Source organism: Notamacropus eugenii, chromosome 3, assembly GCF_028372415.1.
Source record: "Notamacropus eugenii isolate mMacEug1 chromosome 3, mMacEug1.pri_v2, whole genome shotgun sequence".
NCBI classification, from domain to species: domain Eukaryota; kingdom Metazoa; phylum Chordata; class Mammalia; order Diprotodontia; family Macropodidae; genus Notamacropus; species Notamacropus eugenii.
The window spans coordinates 55,451,353-55,472,380 of NC_092874.1; the positions used below are offsets into that span (position 1 = coordinate 55,451,353).

Consider the following 21,028-nt stretch of genomic DNA (forward strand, 5'->3'; position numbering starts at 1 on the left):
GCTTAGCTTATTATGGTAATAAAGTATTCTTGCCATGTTCAGACTCCAGTTTTTTGCTCAATCAGACCTATAGAAAAACTAAGTAACTAAGTAACTAACTAAGGAACAGAATCAGAATCAGGTTGATTTATCTTGGACTCTGTACCATTAAACTACCAAAGCAAATGAGATGGTTTTACTGCATAGCTGGAGTCCCTAAAGTAGTTCCTAACTTTTTTGTGAGTCTTGGAACCATTTTTTAGTCTAGTGAATCCTATGGAGCCCTTCTCAGAATAAGGTTCTTAGATACATAAAATAAAATACATAGGATTACAAAGTAAACCAATTACATTGAAATATAATTATCAAGATCTTTTTAAAGGAACAAGTTTACAGACTCTAGACTAAGAACCCTTTCCCTAATGATTATTTGGTTTTATTTGGTTTGGTTTTTAGTGAGGTTTCTTTGTAATGAATTATTCTTCAGATTGGCCAAATACCCCGACACCAAAGATTCCTATGCTTTAATGCAAAACCTGCTGGGCTTCCATGAAACCATCAAACCTTGTGGAATTGTGTATATTGAGGGGATGGTTGAGTGTAGAAAGAAAACATTGATGGAGGAGAAATAGCTTTCCATTATAAATGATGTTTGGCATTTGATAAGGGTTCTCAATGTTCTACAGGACTTGGCTCACATTTTTGAAGACCTTAGCTATCTAAGGACATGCAATGGATGGATTTGTTCAATGAGCACCGCTTGTTTGCACGGATGTGGTCAATATTGACTTTATTTAGGAGACCAGTTTAAATAGCCTTAGAAAAGCCAAGCTGTTCGGTATACAAACACTTTTAAAAATATTCTTCAAACTCATGTTTCAGTGAATTGTGATAGAATTTGCATATCATTGTATAAATTTGGTTTAGAAGGAAGAAATTAAGCATGTTGGGAAGGTAGGAATCTTTTAAATCTATTACTTTGTCATCTAGAGTAGAATATGGCCGTTGAAACCAAAGCCAAAATTCATTCACCCTATAGGTGGGATCAGTATAAGACCAGGGATTTAGGGAATAAATTAAAGGATTTTCCCATTTTTTCAAACTTCTCCAATGGACTGAAAGTCTAGTTATATTGCTACAAAGAAATAATTAACAGTTTTTTTATGGAAAATAAGAGATTCCCTTATTTTAAAAAAAGAATGAGAGAGGTTGGTTTGTCTCATACATATATATATACACACACATACACACATATATACATACACATACATGTATACATATACATACAATACACACACATATGTGTATAAAACCTAAAAGTATATACATACATATACACATGCACATATCTATATATGTGCATATATACATATAATCTACATATAATACTCATAATTGGGACTTTCAGTCAAAAAGACTTTGAAACATATCTTAGAATAGATATGGGTATATTCTGATATTAAGGACCTGTAATTTTATTGGTTGGGAAAATTCTGCTACCCATACAGAATGTAAGTCATCTATAGTGTAAAGAATTAAGAGAGCTACCTGAGGCTCAGAGAGGTCATGGTAACTTGCTCATGGTTACTAAGCTAGTAAGTGCCAGACACGAGAGTTAAACTTCCTGGCTCGACGTCCATTACTGCATGCCCTCCTCTACGCTACAGATTTTGGAGAGCTTGACATTTTCTTGTTTCAATCAAATGTTCAGTTGCACAGAGATCTAAAATAATTTAATCCAGACTAGTAGTAAGGTGGCTCAATTATTACTTTTTTTTAAATTGTGATGCCACAGACACAAAGTTTTGAGTATGAGGAGTAACAAAGGCTCAGTTGATTGAGCATTCAAAGATGATCATAGTGTGTGATTTCAGCCTTGATAAATTCACCAATTTAGCAATTGTTTATCATCAAATTAGAATACTTCTACCATATCTAAATATTCAAATTAGTTCAGCTGTTTTTCACTAGACTCCATTTGTGGCTCGTGGGAGAGTATAGTAGAAGGAATATTAATCAATCAATCAATAAACATTGATTAAGTGTCTGCTACACACAAGACACTGCATTAGGCACTGGATTTAGATTTGGACCTGAAAGATGGGTTTTTTTCCTAGTCCTTTGGTTAAAATTTCTTAACCCCTCTGAGCCTCAATTTCTTAGAAATGAGCTATTTGGACAAACTCAACCAGAGGACTTTTTTAGAAAGAGCTATCAACACCAATCATCAACGCCAATCTAGTGTGGTCTGGGAGGATGTCAATGAAACTGCCTATTTGTTTCAACTAGGTCTCAAATACATAGAAATTCATACACATGTGCCTTTTCTCTGGTTCTGTCCTCTGAGGCACTTTGTGGACTAGTGTTGGGAAGTGACCGAGAATGTTTTAGGTCCTCAAGTTCCTATTCCTGTTAGTGTTTGAGTATGTTATCACTTATTTAGACAAGCTCTTGTTTTCAATTCAATAAACATTTAATGCCAGCTGTATGCAGAACATTGTTCCATATATAAGAGGAGAAACAAAGGTGAGGTAAAACAATACCTGACTTCATGGAGCATATAGTCTAATAGTCCTTATTTATATGGTACTTATATGAAGATTCAGATGTGGAATACCATAGTGGGGCAGAACTACAGACTTTGTCATTTACATAGCTATGACAGTTGAAGCCACAAGAGTGAAGAAAGGGTAAATAGACAAGAGGATGAGCAAAGACAGATTCCTTAGGGGGATGCTCTCATTAAGGGTTGTCAAAAGATAAGGAGTTAGCAAAAGTGACAGAGAAATATAGAATGGTAGAAGAACATCCAAGAAGGTTTAATGCCTCAAATCAAAGGAAGAAAGATTTTTCTAGTGGGAGGTAGTGGTCACAAGTTGCAGAGGTCAAGGAAGATGAGGGGACTGAAGAAAGACCCATTAGATTTTAAGGTCTGAGGAAAGAGTAACATTGAGGCATTGGGTGTAGACCATATTTTCACAAAAGATGGGATAGTAGCTAGATGAGGGAAGAAACAATCCTCTAGAACCTTTTTAGGCTTGATGAGAACTGAGTATGATTGCAGACAGATGAGATAGTTGGTTTTTCTGCTCATCCCAAACAGAGAATGCCCCTGATAATCTCTGCATTTGAATTCAGACTAGCAGACAAGTAGGAAGGGAATACTGAAGAAAGTTTTGAGTTACTTGGTGAACTGACACCAAATTGCAGTTTGTGAGACAAGCTCCATTCTTGTTGAGATGACTTGATAACAGGGATGGTTTGCTTCCATCGGTAAACAGCTTAGCTGTGAAGGTACCAAGTATAAAATGTTCTACTTTCAGAACCACAAGGGCAGTGGTACCATGAAACCAAAGGATTCTGTGAGGATACCAGGAGACTATTAACCATTATACCAAATATATGCAAGTATAATTATGTAATCAAAACCAATACCCTGCTTTTTCTTGAACACCATTTTTAACATGGTGTCACTCATTATAAGCAATAAGGTAGGAGACAAAAGGCCATTTTCCAGAATAGTTTGACCACAGGTTATGTGCCAAGATGACAGTTGCCTCCATGAATCTAGACTCATTAGGTTATTCTGGGTGGATAATGACTTTGGTCCTCCATTTAAGAATACTTTTATATTCTTCCAGTGATTGGCAGATACACTTATAAAAGGACTTAATTATTGGTGCATACTCTGCAAACATGAGTGTTGCAGTTTTTAGAGCTGAATGAGCAGATCTTTCATTTTGATTGGATGCTTAGATAAAGAAGTGTAATCAGATGGAAACATATAAGCAAGGCAGAAATCATTTTTAAGTGCTTACTATGTGCCAAACACGGTGTTAGGTACTGTGGGTGCAAATGTAAGCAAAAAGAGCTCCTGTCTTCAAAGAGCTTAAATTCTAATGGTAGAAGGTAGCAACTACGCCCCCCCCCCCCAAAAAAAAAAGAAACCTGAAAAGTAAGGGTGGGAAGGTAGGGAAGAGAAGGTAGAAGCGTAGCCAACCTGAATCTCTCTCCAAAATGAAGGTCTCAGAAGGAACTTGTCAATGGGTGAAGGCAGTCAGCATGAAGGAGGAAAATTCTAGAGTGAGAAGGTAGTTACTAAAAAGGGGATGGTCTCCCCACAGTAAAGTCTGATATGTGCTGTGTAACCTTGTATGGTTATTGCCACCAGGCCTGGCTTCCAAGTTTCCATGATACTCAGGGCTCATATAAAAGCCCAGATTTAAGCAGTTACAGGAGATGCTCTATGATCCATAGCTACTCCCTGCCTTTCCACTCTTCTGGGTTTGTAAAATCCCTAAATTAGCAGATCAGTGCCATAACTTGTCTCCTAGAAGCATTCCTAGCTATGAAACTGTCACTGGATGAATTGGGATCCATTTGTTAGGGGAGAGAATGGGGCAGGAAGGGAGGAAGCAGGAATTTGTTCACTTTGGGTTCCTCTAGACTGGCAGAGCCAGTATATCAACATGGAGATTTCTCATGGTCTGGTACCCATGCTTCTTCAAAATGCCATGGTTTCAGAATCCCTGCTCATGTCTTGTTCTCCCAGGTAGCCAGCTGTCAGTCTGATTTTGACCCAGCACGGGTGGCATGCTAACCAATTTAGGTAATGAGCACTCAGAGCTGGAACAAACTAGCAGAAATAATGAGAATAATAACTCATGTGAGTAGTGCTTTGAGATATACCAAACCCTTTCCTTACAAACCCTTTCCTTACAACAACTTTGTGACATCCACAGAGTAAGTACCAACATTCCTGTTTTGCAGATGATGGAACTGAGGCTCAAAGAGGTTAAAGTCTTGCTTATGGTGACGTAGATAACATAGGCAAAGCCCAAGTTCAACCCCAAGCACTTCTTGCTCCACTTTTAGCACTCTATCACACTACTGCCCTAACCAATCTCTAAGTTCTACCTAAAAGTCTTACCTTTTTATGTGGGTGGGGATGGGGAGATGTTGACTATCAGATGATTTGTTAGTTTTATTTAGACCTGTTAGCATATGAAAAGCTCAGTTAATGAGTAGAAACCTTCAGCTGTCCACAGCTACAAGACATCTTGGTCTCGAGGTAAAAATCATGCCAGATACCATACCTGGCAGTAGACTCTGGCAAGAGTTTAAGGAATAAATAAATTTTGGCCTTATCTCTTTTGGAAAAATTTCAGAGTAGCCAGAGAACATGACCTCTGGTATATTTACATATGTTAAGGGAACAATGTTGAACTGATTTGTCCGACCAGAGTCAAATCACAGTAAAAGGAAATCATCCTTCTGGTGCCTTTTCTCCATGTTGTTCAGCTTCACTGAAGGAAGCATAGTGCTGAATAGAAGTTTGTCCTATAGGATCACTATTGGCTTTTTCTCTACCCCCCCACTATATCTCTTGCTTTTTGTGTGAAAGGGTTAGGAGAAAGGGGAAGAAGTAGGCATAAATGTGAACCATTAACCTATCTATTGAATGATGACTTAAACGAGGAAATATTTTTATTTAAGTAAATCTCAATTTATTAATAATTTGCTTTTATGTCACCTTCATTTCTGAATTATTTCTTCCTTCCTTCCACTATGAAGTGAGTCATCCTTTCTAATAAAAAATAAAAAAGTAGTTTAACAAATTCACCCAACACAATAGCCATGAATGACAATACATGTCATAAGAAAATACTCATCTTATTTGCTCATATTAATAGTACTGATCCTGTCCCATTTGTATTCGAAGTTATACATTGACTTTGAGGAATAAGTATGATGAGGAGACCTGGGTTCTTATCCCAGATCTCCTGGCTAACTCACTTTGGACTTAGTTACTTTACTTAAAAAAGTTAACTTTGGCAAAGTCACTTAACTCCTTCAGTATCTTTCCCTATAAAAAGAAAGTGTTGGCCTAGGTGTCTAGTGTTCACCTGCAACCCTTTCTAGTGCTAAGATTCTGGGCTGCCATCAATACAGAATGGGATTGAAAATCAGTAGACCTGTTGGCTTTCTAAAGTCATTGCTAAGTTACCTTTGGGCATAGTGTATCTTGCATCATTGTGCTTCCAACTCTGATGACCATATCCCTTCTTACCTCACTAGGTGAAGTGTGGTGGGGAGGATATGGAGGAAAGGGGGCAAAAAATTAAAAGTACAAATACAAATTACTTGGAAAGTGCTTGGAAAGCTCCCCTTCCCACCTCTAAATCCCAAGTTACCTTTTAATTATGCTCAGGTGATGGCAGTTAAAAATCATTATTTAGTCTATCTTTGTTTGTGAGAGTTCAATGCATTCTTCTACCAGTGTCCCTGTCTCTCCCATACCTGGGATGTCTTTTTGAAGCTTCTTAGAGAAAAGCTACAGAGATCACAAATAAACAGCATAGGAGAATCAAAGAAGGTCTTATCCTGCCTATTCTGTGCCTATGGTAACATTTTTCCCCAAACCCCTAAGCACACTGCTTCATGGTGAACTTGTATTTGTGAAGAGAAAACTTAATTTTGCATGGAAAAGATGAATGTAAAATCTTCTAGCTTTTGAGTATTTAAACTCTAAGCAGGTTTTTGTTTTTCTTGTTGTTCTTGTTGTTTTAAATAGAGAATGGTATTTACTGTACACAGTAACAGCCAATGATTTTAAAACTATCAATGCCAGTCTTTTAGGTCAACCTTTTAAAAATGTCTTCTGTTAATTTCTTTTTATTTAGTAAATTTTTCTTTGGCGATGTTAAATCCAGCCAGAATTCTGGAGGAAGAAATGACCAGGTAATTGGCTAACATGTGTATTCAAACTGTATTTATATAAATGTAGTTTCAAGAAAATGAAAGAGATATATGTGCTGTACTTTATCCAAAATGAGAAAACACAGAGATCAGATATATGAAACCATCTTGCCTTACTCATGAATTTTATAGGTTGTTGTAGAAGATTTCTGTGTTAGCCACTAGGGAATGCAAAACACAATGTTTTTGTCATAAAAATGAAAGAGAACTATTTCAAGATTTATTTAATATTGATTTTCTTTGAAAAATAATACCACAAAATTAGGAATTGTATGAAAATATCATTATTGACAAAGAAGGTGTTCATTTGATTTTTTTCCTATCTTTAATACCTCCCAAATAGAATTATCAAAGTCAAAAGAGCTATATACCTCACGTGCAGTAGATGCCCGATAAATATCTATTGAATTAAATTTTAATCCTCACGTAGATACAATTTCCTTGACTAACAAAATTTTATTGGACTTGGTGTTTTTGTAGACATAAATCTTGATAGTTCAATTCTATGATCTGATTAGTCAAATTAAAACTAAGTTCAGTTTTTCCACTGATTCATTTTAGGACTCTGTCATTTTTCCCTCTCTTGGGCCCTCAGTCTTATTAATAAAAATATGGAAAATTATAAGGAGTAAATGTCATGGGACAGCCCCCTCACAGAGAGCTATTATGAGAAATAACCTTTAAAAATAATTGTTAAATGTTTTTCAAATACACAAATATAGAGATGACTATAAATTATCAATAACAGACATCATTTAGGCATTGTTTTGTTGAGACTTTCCAGGCAATGAAGAGCACCTGGAACTATAGTTCAGTCATCTGACACGTTTCCCACAGTCACAAACTGTCTGGAGTAACAATTGAACTGAAAATTGAATGAAGCATTTAGCTGGTTTGGAAACAGCCTGCTGAATTCAGTCAATAAAAATAACCCATTGATTGAGTTCATTTGTAAATGTATAAACCTTCAGATCCACAGAGAATTTACAGGTTTCCACAGGGCTGGGTGGCTTGAGATATATTAATCAGACAAAAAAGGAACTCTGTGCTCATAGTTGTCCCTGAGCTGTCTTTGGGATTAAATTTCTTTTCTTTGGGACTGTAATGCTTTCCCACAGGACTGCTTTTTAACTCAAGGTTGACCATCTGAGAGACAGAAGAGTTGTTTCAGAGTAGGTAACAGTATGATGCTCTGGTGATAGAGACCTTATATCACCATGGGCATGTCATATAACCACGCTGGGCCTTAGTTTCCATATTAAATGAGGTCCTCAGAGGATTAGATTAGCCTCTGAGGTCCTTTCTGGCTCCATATCTATGATCCTACAGACCCCTGTTGGGTCGATAAAGGAGGAGAGAAGGCATCAGGATTTCTTTGTTTGAGGTATGTGTGACCCAGAGTATCAACCCCCTCATGTTAGTGCATTAAGAATAATTTTTAAATCTGTAAGTGAATAAAATAGTAGTAAAATGGGAATAAAATAAATAGTAAAAATAGATCAAAATGGGGGGGGAGGGAATCTGATATGGTAAAGAATCATTTAAGATCCTGCCAAACTTTTTATCTGAATTAAAATGGCAAAGTTGTCAGCAAATGGTCTGAAGAGACAAACATCGAGTTCCTTATTAGTGGGTGAAAATAGTGAAAGATGAGGTCAGAGACAGCAGTCCTCTCACTTTGATGACTGTTCATACAACCTCTAAAGGGTCTTCCACTAGAAGTTTGTGCCTCAAGTTAGAAGGTGTTCTTTGTATACCTGGAGTGGGAAGAGATAAGGTCTAATCTGCTAATAGTAGTTTGGGCTCCTAGTGAAGTCAATTGCATATAGACCTAAACCAAAGAAAATAACTCGGCTTCTGACTAGTCTTCATTGTTAAGTTTACCAAGGACACAATCAAAATCTTCTCCATTATAAACAACAAAAACATTGTGCTGTGACACACAAATATAGGATTGGAATTTGTGGAAACATACATGTATAGATAGGTAGATACATATATGTATATTTTACCATGCTCCATAAATTCCATTAAGTTGGTCAACTAATAAATATACTTTGTGTACCTATTATGTGCCAGGTTCTCTGAAGACTTCAAAGAGGTATGAGATGCTATCCATAGCCTCAGGAATGTTATAGAATTAAGACTATATCCTAAGAGACAGAGTTCTGTGGACAGATAGCCTTGTTATTTCAGAATGAAGAAATGAGCTTGTGGAACAGAGGGTGGCAAAAGAGGAAGTTGGTGAAGAGTATTCAAGACAGTATGTTGATGACTAGAGAACTTCCAGCCACGTGAGAGCTGTTCACAAGCAATCTGTCCACTCTCCCATCTCAGCCTCCCCATGGAAATGTCTAAGTACCTACATCAGCCAATCAATTAACAAGCAGTTATTAAACACCTATTGTGTACAAGGCATTGGGGATACAGTGACAAAAATTATCCAGCTACTGACCCCAAGTAACTTAGAGTCTGTCTATATATCACTTAAATGGCTGTGACTGTTAACTATAACTATTTCCAGATGTGTGAAAGAAAAGTGAAAAATTCAGTCTATAATCTGGATGATTTCAAATATCATAGGCAAATCTCTACTAAATTTTTCACTTTTCATCAGAATGCTGCGACACTTTGTCATCGTTATCATCAGATTGCTTCTTTCTGTGGAACAACCAGTATTTCTCATCTTATATAAAAGCAAGGAAAAGATGAATAATTGGAATTTTATCTGGAAATTATGGAATGAATCTGGCTTCTCAAGATGAAGGACCTGCTTTGCATCTTTGGTGGTGTTTTATTTTATTTTGTATCTGGATCTATGATTGTAACAGTATGGAAACTTCCAGGCATGGAAACTCCTCTCACTGAGACAGACTAACAGCTCACTAATAGTCATGTGATGGAGGTGGGGCTTGAACATCTTCCTGATGCCAGGATTAGTTTCCTGCCTCTCACACTGCACTTTTCTTTGATGAAAATTGACTATGACTCCTTGGTACATGATACCTTAGATTCTTACAGGGGTGAGGAACCTGTGACCTTGAGACCACATGTAACCTTCCTTGGGTGTGGCTTTTTGACTGAGTCCAAATTGTACAGAACAAATCCTTTTATTAATGGAATTTGTTCTGTGAAGTTTGGATTTCAGTCAAAGGGGTACCCTTGAGGACCTAGAGGGCTGCATGTGGCCTTGAGGCTGCAGGTTTTCCACTCCTGGAGAACATTTGAGCATTCACTCAGATCTGTGAAGTATCTAAACATTTTTATAAGACTTATTAGTGAAAGAGTTTCCCAGTCAATAAATCAGGAACTACCATTAGATCTAGGAAACTCGTACAGTAAGTCTCCAAGCCAGTTCCTGCTTCCATCCTCCAATCCTTAGTCCCCCTGAACTGTATCATCACTATCAAAGCACTGATGCTTTGCTTGGTGACCTTATTCTTAGCCACTCCCTTAATGAAAGTTTTGGGAAATTCAGAAGTTGGTCCTCTGTGTTAATATATCTTCAAAGGGTCAGAATCCTCTGTGTTAATACATTTTCATTTTCAAAATAGCTTATTCTTCCAGCAAACTAATAGAGATTAGGAAGAAAATAAAATTCAAAAGGCTGCTTACCCCCAATCTCTTCTAACAGAGATATAGTATATCAGAGCTCATCTACCAACAAAACCATAGGTGAGAAATTGTATTTCTATGGGTTCATCTCCTTGATGAATCCTTCTCTTCAACATGCAGCTCAAGTACCATCTTCTGCATGGTCTTCTCTGAGGTCCTCAACTGCTAGTATCCTCCCTCCCAAACTTCCTTGTATACTTTCTATTTATACAGATATCTTTTTATATGTACTTGCCTCCTCATTTACAATGTAAGCTTATTGCCAGTGGGGGTTCCTTTATCTGATTTACCATAACCCCAGCATACAATATTTGTCACCTTGTAGATGCCTACTGAGGATTTGTCAATTGAGTCACTGGAGGCACAAGTACGCAGGTGTATCTAGAGAAACATGGCTGCGTGACTACTGGAATGTATAGGCTAAACTTGCTACATTCATTTTTAGAGGAATGGAATAAGAAATGCAGGACCAAGCTTACTTCTCTGCAAACATCCATCCCTAGAGGGTCAGCATCCCAAGATTTCTTGGAACCTCTGATGACCCTTTTAGAGTCCAGACCTCATAGCTGTATCTACGGTACAGAACGTTGGGCCAGTGCTCTGAATCCTGTGCTTTGCTACTGTAGAAAGCAGGTAGGATTGAGATTGACCTGGAGACCTATAATCAAGGACAGGCTGGTGCTGATTGACTGGCAGCAGCATCTCTCCTGCCTCCTCTATTCCACAGAGAATCTTAGGATTTAGAGAACTTTGCTCCCTTATTTTATAGTTGATAAATTTGAAGCCAAAAGAGTGAATTGTTCAGGGCCCCACAGGTGATAAGCAGCAGAGCTAGGATTTGCATTCAGATTCTGACTTTATGTCCTGAGATTTTTCTATCATATTAACAAACAGATCCCTGGTGTTTTCAGCCTGCATGCTGTCTTTTGTGAATGAATGATTAAATGAATGAAAAGGCATTAAATGATTTATTTATATTAAATTAATTAAATTAAAATAAATTAAAAATTTATTATATGCCAGGCATTCATTGTTCTATGTGTTAAGGACACTGTTATAAAAAAGAGACATTCCCTGCCCTCAAGGAGCTTAATGGGGGAAACATATAGGGGAGTAGAATCTTTGAAAGGGGGTTTTGGTCTATGTATGGAGTCACAGGAGTGGTAAGCTAATCTATCTGATACTTAATTAACTTTTTCTCCTTTTTTTTAGTTTTAGACATTTCTTGATATTCATTTTATGGATTTCAGCTAATAAGAATTTTTTAAAGGGGAAAATCGTAGAACTTAAAGCTGGAAAGGGCTTTCCTTGAAGTCATCTTGCTTAATCTTCCCATTTTACATATCAGAAAACTGAGGCCCCCAAAGGTTAAATGACTTGACCAAGGTCACATAGGTAATAAGTAGCAATGCCTGGATTTGAAACTAGGGCCTTTGGGATTAATCATGCCTTCTCTTCTATTTACCTGACTCTTCTCTTTAAAATTGCTTGTTAGCTTCAAGGCAGCACCTTCTAACTTCCATTTACAAAACAGCCACAGTTCTTATTTAAAGGACGGTGGAGATCATCCCTATTGACTCTAGTTTCTTTTGAAATTTTACTCTGCTAGCAAACAAGCAGGAGGGACTTATAAGACACATACTAGTACTGTTCAGGCTCCACAAGAACATGTTCCAATTATATCAGTGTAGTCTGTTGTTTGGAACATTAGTCTAGGAAATGAGGACAGATGTGCAGCTGAATCTCCTTGGTATCTAGATAGCTGAGACCTCTCACACTACCCCAGATAAACATACTCATGTCCTCACAAGACACGTGAGTAGTCTGTGTACACTGGAGCTACTGTAGGAGATGTATATGTGATGTCATGGAAAGAACATTAGACCGGAAGACTGGTGATTTAGGTTCTAAATACCAAAGTAACGGTAAATCAATTAACCTCTCTTGGCCTCAATTTCACAGACTTATAGGGTCAAAAGGGAATTTTAAGAATTGTTTAGTCCCACCCTGGCATTTTATAGATGACCAAATAGAGATCCAAAGAGTCCTGACACACAACACTCCATCTCCTTTCTCCATGTCTTTGCACAAGCCATACCCTATACCTGGAACACAATCTCTCCTCACCTCCATCTCATAGAACCTATCTCTTCATTCAGGATGTGGCTCAACGTGAAGACTCTCCTGAGTTATTCAACTGCTGGAACCCTTCCTTCCTTCCTAACTACCTTGTAGTTAACTATTTTGCATGAACTTATTAATTAAATTGATTCTGTATAGACTTATGTTATTTGTGATGGCATTTGTTGTTTTTTACTTTAGAATGTAAGCTTCTTGTAATTAGAAATTATTTTATTCATTGCACTTGTATACCCACCACCCATCCCAGTATCTGGCACATAATTTAATAAATGCTCATTGATCAATTAAATGACTCCACCAAAGTCACAATATGATAATGAGCAAAGCTGGGACTGGACCTATATCCTAGAATCCTTGATCCAACTACCTATTACAATGCCCTTTCAGAAAAGAAGGGGTTAGATTAGGTGATATCTAAGGTTCCTTCCAAGCCTTAATGCTATTTTTCTATCCATTAAGAGCCTTTAGCATGGTCTCCATTAACCATCCATCTGTATCTGTTGGCCAGATTGTCTCTTGCTATGCAGTACACTAGGGAGTCAGACTTGAGCATGAGAGAGATGCTGTATTTGGCTCTAGGGCAAGGTGGCTGCTTTCCAGTCCTTAGTCAGCTGAATTTAATACCACAGCCATTTACAAGCCTTAGTTCTCAGCTCAGTCATGAACTCCCCACACGACTGGCCTGAAAATGGTGAAAAGGTATCTGTCAAATGTGAATGATAAAATAAATCACACTTAGCACCTAATGAGTATCATGCAGCCCTACACATAACATACCAGCTTCCTGCTCACAAGACACAACTATGTGAAATTCATTCTTGGGGGACCTATTCTCTTGAATGTGCTTATCCACTCTGCAAGAAACTTCCATAGCAACTAATTACTCTCTGGGACAAGTGGGGGTGTGGGGCCGAGGCAGGGGTGTCAGCATATGTTCTTTTCTGATATTCTTTCTAAGGAAAAAAAAAGCAAGGATAAAACTGAGAAAGTAAGATGTAGCTAATTTATAATGTCATCAGTGTTCTCTCAGTAGGCAACAACTTTCTAAAGATCTGGCCCCAGCCCCAACCTTCCAAATAATGTATTAGTGTAGACTGTGCTTGTTTACTGGAAGAAAAAGATGGTGGGTAACCCTAGGACAGGTTGGCAGAATTGTTTGTGCTATTGTGTGAACTGCTGCTGCTGCTGATGATTAAGAAAGTGTTTCCTTTAAAAAAAAAAAACTGTGGAGACTGTGATTTGGGGAGTCCCTGCTGGTGAGTCTCATGCTTACCCCAAACTTCAGAAAATGTAGCTCACTCTGCCTTTTTCATGGTGAAACTAGTCATGCTGAGAGGGTTATTTCTTATAGGACTTGTATGACCTGAGCCAGGGTCATGTTTAGTGTTAGTGCACATGTGATTCTTATAGCATGAAGCTCTTTTGTTGGAAAATTCACATGCACACACACCCACATATACATACTCAAGTTGTCTGTCATCAATGACAGGAGTTCATTCCCATCTAAAAATCATATCTGAGAATCACCTTGACCTGTCAGTTTGTGTATGAGGAGAGGGGCAGAATTTCCCATGGGTGCTGAATCTTGAGTTCCTCCACTAAGTCACCAAGTTAGGAAAATTAAGCCTTTTAATAAAGCCTAATTCAAATACCACTCATTTGGAGCTTTGGGTTTGGGTTGGGTCAAAGTTTACTTTTGTACTGTCTGTGAAGAAAGGATGTGCAAGAATATTAATAAGGTAAACAGGGTTTTTGGGCATGTTAAACCAAATTAAACAATCTTTTAAAAGTGCAGTACAATTCCTGGCACATATAGATACTTATACTAGAAAGACCAAAATTTTAAAATCCCTTAAAGGATCAAGCAGCATTTTTTTTTATCAGTTGAAGTATCTGGTCCCTCTAAAGCTTACTGACTATATATGTATGTAAATAAAGGCTACTAATTTCAAATATTAATTCACTAAAGCAGGCTAAAGGACTTCTGTGGGAATTATTTCTAGTAGATTTAGTCTGTACTTTTAAGTAATAAAATTGTACTTCTTTAAATAGCCTAGCATTCTAAATTTCCACTTATTTAAGCAAACTCAGTTATTCTGGGTTTTTTTGTTTGTTTAATTAAAAAAAAAATTGGCAGTGGCTTCTATTTTAAATGCCCCAATTAAAATGCAGAAGGAATTTAGTGCTACTTCAGATAATATAACTTAAACAAATGACAATAGAAACCATTTCCATGTTTATCTGCCCATTTTTATACATGTAATACCTAAGTCAAAAAGGATGGCAAGGTTTGGAATGTCATTTCCAAAAAGATAGCTAAGCTGTAGTTGTGAAATGACAACAGACCCAGCGAAAATTAAAAAGAGGAGTAGTTTGCTTATTGGTTTTTGTGTTATCAAATTATCAACGTGACTGTCTTTCCTCTTTGGAACTGATATTTAGAATGAAATGTTTTAATATGAAATGAAAGAAGCAATATGTCTCCAAAATTTAAGAAAAAGGAAAAAGCAGATTTAAAGATATCTTTTCTGTATGTTATGTGTGACCGTTTCAGAAAACAATAGAGTTTGGGGCATTACTCCGGAAAGATGAGATTAAAAAAGCATGGATTAAAAAGCATCTCTGCATCCCAGTTCAGATGTTTACTAGCTGTGTGACAAGTCATTTAACCTTTCCACAGCCTCAGTTTTCCTCATCTGCAAAATGTGAGATAGAGTGCTTGTGAGGCACCGATGATGTAACCTTTGTAATATACTTTGCAAACCCTGACATGCTCTAGAGATATCAGCTGTTTTTACTGTCATCTATTTTTTTCTATTTTTCAGATATGCCTATTATTATTCAGGATTAGGAGGAGGTGTTCTAATAGCTGCTTACATTCAGGTTTCCTTCTGGACCTTAGCTGCTGGCCGGCAAATTAAAAAAATTAGGCAAAAGTTTTTTCATGCTGTTCTACGACAGGAAATAGGGTGGTTTGATGTTAATGATACCACAGAGCTCAACACACGGCTCACGGAGTAAGTATTCTGTTACTCCTGTATCATGTGTTTTTTCCCCTAAGGAGATGGACATAAATTACATGAAAATATGTGCTTTTTACAAAAGAAAAATGAAAGGTCCCACTTTAAGGCTGTACTGTACCTGGAGGTCAAACCAGATAATAACCAAACAAATATTTGGCCATTCCAAGTTATTGCCCCTCGTTAATTAATTGGCCCAGTTTCAAGGTGACTTCTCTGAGTGTCAGGCAAAAATCTTCAGAGAGACTCAAGAATGGTGATGTGCCTTCCACTGGTTGAACTATATTTGTGTTCAGTGCCTCTCCTTTTGCATCTGTTAGTTTGCGCTGTACCTTTCCACTGAGAACGCCATGACCGTAACCACTCAAGTGTGATTCTTTTTTAGTGACATCTCCAAAATCAGTGAAGGAATTGGTGACAAGGTTGGAATGTTCTTTCAAGCAGTGGCAACATTTTTTGCAGGATTCATAGTGGGGTTCATGAGAGGATGGAAGTTAACCCTTGTGATAATGGCCATCAGCCCTATCCTGGGACTTTCTGCGGCAGTCTGGGCAAAGGTAGGTGAAAGAGATGGACCTTTAGGTATTGCCTCTCTGGTACTCAGGAGATCTCTGCTCAGTATGGCTTTCTCTGTAATTCAGTTCAGTTCCACAAACATTTAAGTGCATCCCACTGTTGCACTGAAGCAACATAGTATAATGGAAAATTTGGTGTTAGACTTGCATACAAGAGAGACCTAGCTTAGACTTCCCCTCATACTTGCTAGGTGTGTGATTATGGATAAACTCCCTTGATATATCTGAATTTGTTTCTATATCTGTAAAATAGGGATAATGGTAATAAAAATGAGGATAACTAATATTTATATAAAGCCTACAATGGACCAGGTGCTTTAGAGTTATTTCCTTTGATCTTAACAATAACCCTGGGAAATTATTTACAGGTTGTGGTTTGTCCTATGTTCTCGAAGAGGACTGTGACGTCAGGGAGATGATGACATGACTTGCAATTGACTTTGATTTGAGCGACAGAGGGCTGTGCAAAGTCACTAGCCTCACTTTCTCCTTCAGAGCCAGTTATTGATCAGGGTAACCTGAGCTGACCTCTTGGGGACCCAGCTGGCCAGTTCCAGTTGGACAATTCAACTTGTCCTCTCCTCCCTTTCCCTCTCCCCTTTCCTCTCCTTTCCTCTCCTATCATGCCCTTACCCCAGGGTCTTCTGCCCAAAAGAAGGTAAGTTTTGATGGCTGAAACCTACCTGGTTAACTTGGGGTTTCCTGGCTAGTTTTCTTTCTCAAAGACCAAGCCTAAAACCCAATTCCCTCTGCATCTCATTAAAACCTAAACAACAGGTCCCTGCCCTGCCCAGGCACCACTTAATGGTTATTTTTTGGGCCTCCTAGTTCAGAGTGAACGTAAATAGAAACTATTTCTCTTTTGGCCAGGAACCCTGAGGGTCTTCCCCTCCCAGTTTGATTTTTTTCTTTTTTAAATTAAAAAGCACATCCCTGGACTCACTTCTTAAAGAGGCCTATTCACTTAATGGGTGTTGCTTCACTCAAAGTGAGCACCTGATAAGACCTTAGCTTAAAAGGGCAAGGTCTCCTACTGCATTCTGGGCCATCTGCAGTCATCCTGATCAATATCTGGCCCCTGGACCCAAATGACTCTAGAGGAGAAAGTGAGGCTGGTGACTTTGCACCCCCTCTGTCAGTCAAATCAAAGTCAATTGTAAGTCATGTCATCATCTCCCTGATGTCATGGTCCTCTTCAAGAACAAAGGACAAACCACAACACATAACCCTGGAAGATAGGTGCTATTATTCTTCTCTTTTTATAGTTGAGAAAACTGGGGCAAACAGAGGTTAAGTGACTTACCCAGCGTCACACAGGTAACAATCATCTGATGCTAGATTTCAACCCAAGCCTTTTGGACTGCAGGATCCTTCACCATCTAGCTGCCCCCGGATTCTAGGGCCTAGGATAAGGCCTATAGTAACAAAAGCGCAAGGTTGTTTTAAGGAACATATAGGAGCCAGGTGATCAGGTTTCCTGGTCCCTCACTCAGTTTCAGAGCAGGAGTAGATATCCTCTGACTGCCTTCTGTCAGTTATAAGAATCTCTTAGTTCTGTGGATCTAGAACGCTATGGGTATATTTGTTTCCTCAGGCCTCCCCCACCTGTTGACCTCATTTAACTGTCTAAACTCTGGAGAGTGGAGGAGGGGAGATACCCTTGTCCCACTGCCCACCCCCCCACCTGGGTCTAGAAGTTCCAAACTCACGGTCTTCCAGACAAGCCTTTGTCTAGGATGAAGCTGCATCTTGTTTGTCTTAGGGAAGAAGAATAATCAGGAGAAGATTGTCCCATCCTAGACACAGGCTTGACGAGGGGATGATGAGCTCTCACCTTGTGGCACCGGTGGCAGGGAGGGAGAAAGAGGAAAGAGGAAGGAAAGGCAACTTCCCTGCCTTCCCACGTGAGTCTAATAGGAAGAAGAGACCTGAGGAGCAGAGATTCTAACTTTAGGATTTCCTGGAATTCTGGCCTTAGCAGCAGTTAAAAGAGTGGATCTTCTTAGCTAATAGGAAGCAGTCAAAAGATACGTACTCCAACTCTGAAGTCAGTGGGGAAGGGAGGAGGAAAGAGGGTTACTGCTTAAGTAAAGTACTTTGCAAATCTTTTGTCACGATATAAATGTCTGCTCATATATGCCTTCTAATGGAACTATATCTAGATGCTGCTAGATTTAACCTGTTTCAAAATGTCACGAGCCTTATCTATAACAGAGGCAATTTTTCTTCCAGATTAGAATTTCTTAAAATAAACTTTCATCCATTCACTTTTACTTACATGTATGATTTTGTCATACAGTACCTTGGTAGATAATTAAGAGGAGGACCAAACTCTTCAACTGTGTCAAGTGACACCAGTAATTTTTTTATTGTAATTTCCCCATTTGTGTAAATGTATTTTAAATACAAATAATTATAAGCACATATTATAATTTTATTTTGAAATAAAAATTTTCATCTTACTATCAATAATAAGTACAAATACATCACATCAATTAATGTATCTTGCTCCTTTGAAGTATTATTAAAATTCCCATCCTTAATAAGTTATTGAATTGATTTTAACTAAGCCAATTAAGACAACAGATTTTTTTAAATTTTTGGTATAAATGCTTGTCACTCATTTTGGTACTTGGCAAATCATCCAGTAAAATTAAATAAAATTTTTTATAAAGTTTTTATTATATGTTCTTGCCCTCTCACAGTTTAATAATTCAATCTAACAAGTTATTCAGTACCTACTAAGTTCTAGACATTCTGCTGAGTATTAGAAGTACAAACATAAAAAAGAAGTCCCTGTCCAAACAGCGCTCGCTCTGTTTGGGGGTAGGAGAAGCAACACAAAAGTAAAGATGGTATTTCTTTGTAGGGTTTGACTTTTCGTTTTTGTTTTGGACTGGCTCTATGTTGTGTTTTTGGTGAAGGGAACTTCTGGTGAGGAAGTCCCTTCACCAAAGCATATCAGCACCTACTCTGCAATTTGTAGTCTTAGATGGCTGGGACACTGAGGGGTTAAATGACCTGCCACTGGTTACAGAGCCAGTATATGTCACTGGTGGGATTTGAACTCAGGCCTTCTGGACTTTGAGGCCAACTTTTCATTCACCATACCTCCTAAATGACTCCTAAATGCAGCATAAATACTAAATAAGCACCAATTTTGTTTTTGCAAGGGGGAGAAGATTTTTGAATAATACAATAAATGCCATTTTTTCCCCACCAATAACTACATAAGGTGTTTACATTCATACACCTAATTCTTAATATTCTTGGGGCTGACAATTCATCTTGTAAACTATACTTTCTATTCTGTCTGTGTCAGCAATTGTTCATATAGGGAAAAAAAAATGAAATCAATTACTTAGTGTTACTGTTCTAGGTCAACAATTTATTATCATTTTTATTTACAATAAAACAAAAGGAAATGAAATCAGTGATTGAGTTTTACTGTCCTAAATTAGCAATTATTATCATTGTTACATGTAATAAAGGAAAAGGAGGTAAAATCAGTTATTAAGGAGGAGAATGCTAGGAAAATTTTAATAGGAGAAAAAAAGAAATTCTTAGTGAAAGATATGAAGATAATTTTTTATAGTTCTTCTGGAAAACTGTCATGAGAATGAGACCCACCACTTTCCCTGAGCTGTTAGTATTTAGGTCACTTTTATAAGATCATCAGACAATTCTGTGTCTGCCCTCTTCAGTTGTTTCTAAACACACTCTGCCAAGACCATAACCACAATGCTTAGTAGGATGGTTTCATGAGGACCCACTTTTGAGGGAGCAAAACAGGATTTCATTAAGGATTCTAATTCATGTCTTCTGATTCCAAAATCCATCACTTTTCCCCTGGTATCCCACTGGATCTTCAATAAGTCCAGTAGGTCAAGACCTTTCTGTGCAGATTTAAAGGATGGAGGAGGAAGGATGAAGAGGATGCAGTGGGATCTAGAATGATCCCACTGTCATTGCTGTACTGAACTGTGAGTCAGCAGTGGTCTAAAAAATTAACAAAAACATTTACTGACTGGGCTAATGCTTGTGGATGAGAAACCTTCACCAATCTTTCTAAAGTTATCAATTCTGAAACATACACACATACATACACACATGGGCATAACCCGTTTCTAACCTACTCCTAGGTTCCCTTCTCCTGATCTGCTCAAGAAGCATTAGGGTTGATGATCAGACTAAGAGAAGAAAGAAGTTAATTTCAGTTCATGAAAGCATCTCTTCAATTTTCCCTAAATTCAAAGAAAATGAATGTGCTTGGCTTTTATTGTCATTCCAGATACTGTCTGCATTTAGTGACAAAGAATTAGCAGCCTATGCTAAGGCTGGTGCAGTGGCAGAGGAGGCCCTGTCTGCCATTAAGACTGTGATAGCCTTCGGGGGACAAAGCAAAGAGCTTGAAAGGTCAGGATATTCTTATGCACTCTAATGGGATGAATTTGGTGGGTCTTTTTGGGGAGGGGTGGGAGCCGAGGGAGCTGGTTATTTCTAATGGTAATCTTTTCTCCACTAATGTATCTATGTGGCATCTTTGTAATTCTAATGGATGGACAATAGCATTCTTTTAAAGGAAGGGGAAGGCAAGGGAACAAGATTTATAAAGTGCCCTACTATGTGCCTCAGCACTTTGCTGATCTTCACAACTGTGGCAGGTGAAAGGTTTCATCTTTCACCAGCCACACAACAACCCTGGGAGGTAGGTGCTATTAGTATCCCCATTTTACACTTGAGGAAACTGAGGTAGACAGAGGTTAAGTGGCTTTCCCAGGTCATGCAACTAGTAAAAGTCTAAAACTAGATTTGAACCCAAGATTTCTTGACTTTAGACCCAGTACTTTATCTGCTGTATTATATTGAGAAAACTCAATCAACTAAAACCTAGACACTCGTAACAATGCAGTATAATGTAAAGCTTACTGGATTTGA

The 21,028-nt window shown here is 38.0% G+C and overlaps 1 protein-coding gene across 9 annotated transcripts in view; it reads left to right on the top strand.

The window, feature by feature from the left end:
* LOC140532743 (phosphatidylcholine translocator ABCB4) overlaps nt 1-21,028 on the top strand; it is a 116,875-nt gene that overhangs the window by 26,941 nt on the left and 68,906 nt on the right. For all 9 annotated transcript variants that reach the window (XM_072651572.1, XM_072651573.1, XM_072651576.1 and 6 more), the window contains exons 5-8: nt 6,663-6,720; nt 15,321-15,512; nt 15,901-16,072; nt 20,382-20,506. In XM_072651572.1, coding sequence (XP_072507673.1) covers nt 6,663-6,720; nt 15,321-15,512; nt 15,901-16,072; nt 20,382-20,506 — 547 coding nt within the window. The remainder of the gene's footprint in view (nt 1-6,662; nt 6,721-15,320; nt 15,513-15,900; nt 16,073-20,381; nt 20,507-21,028) is intronic.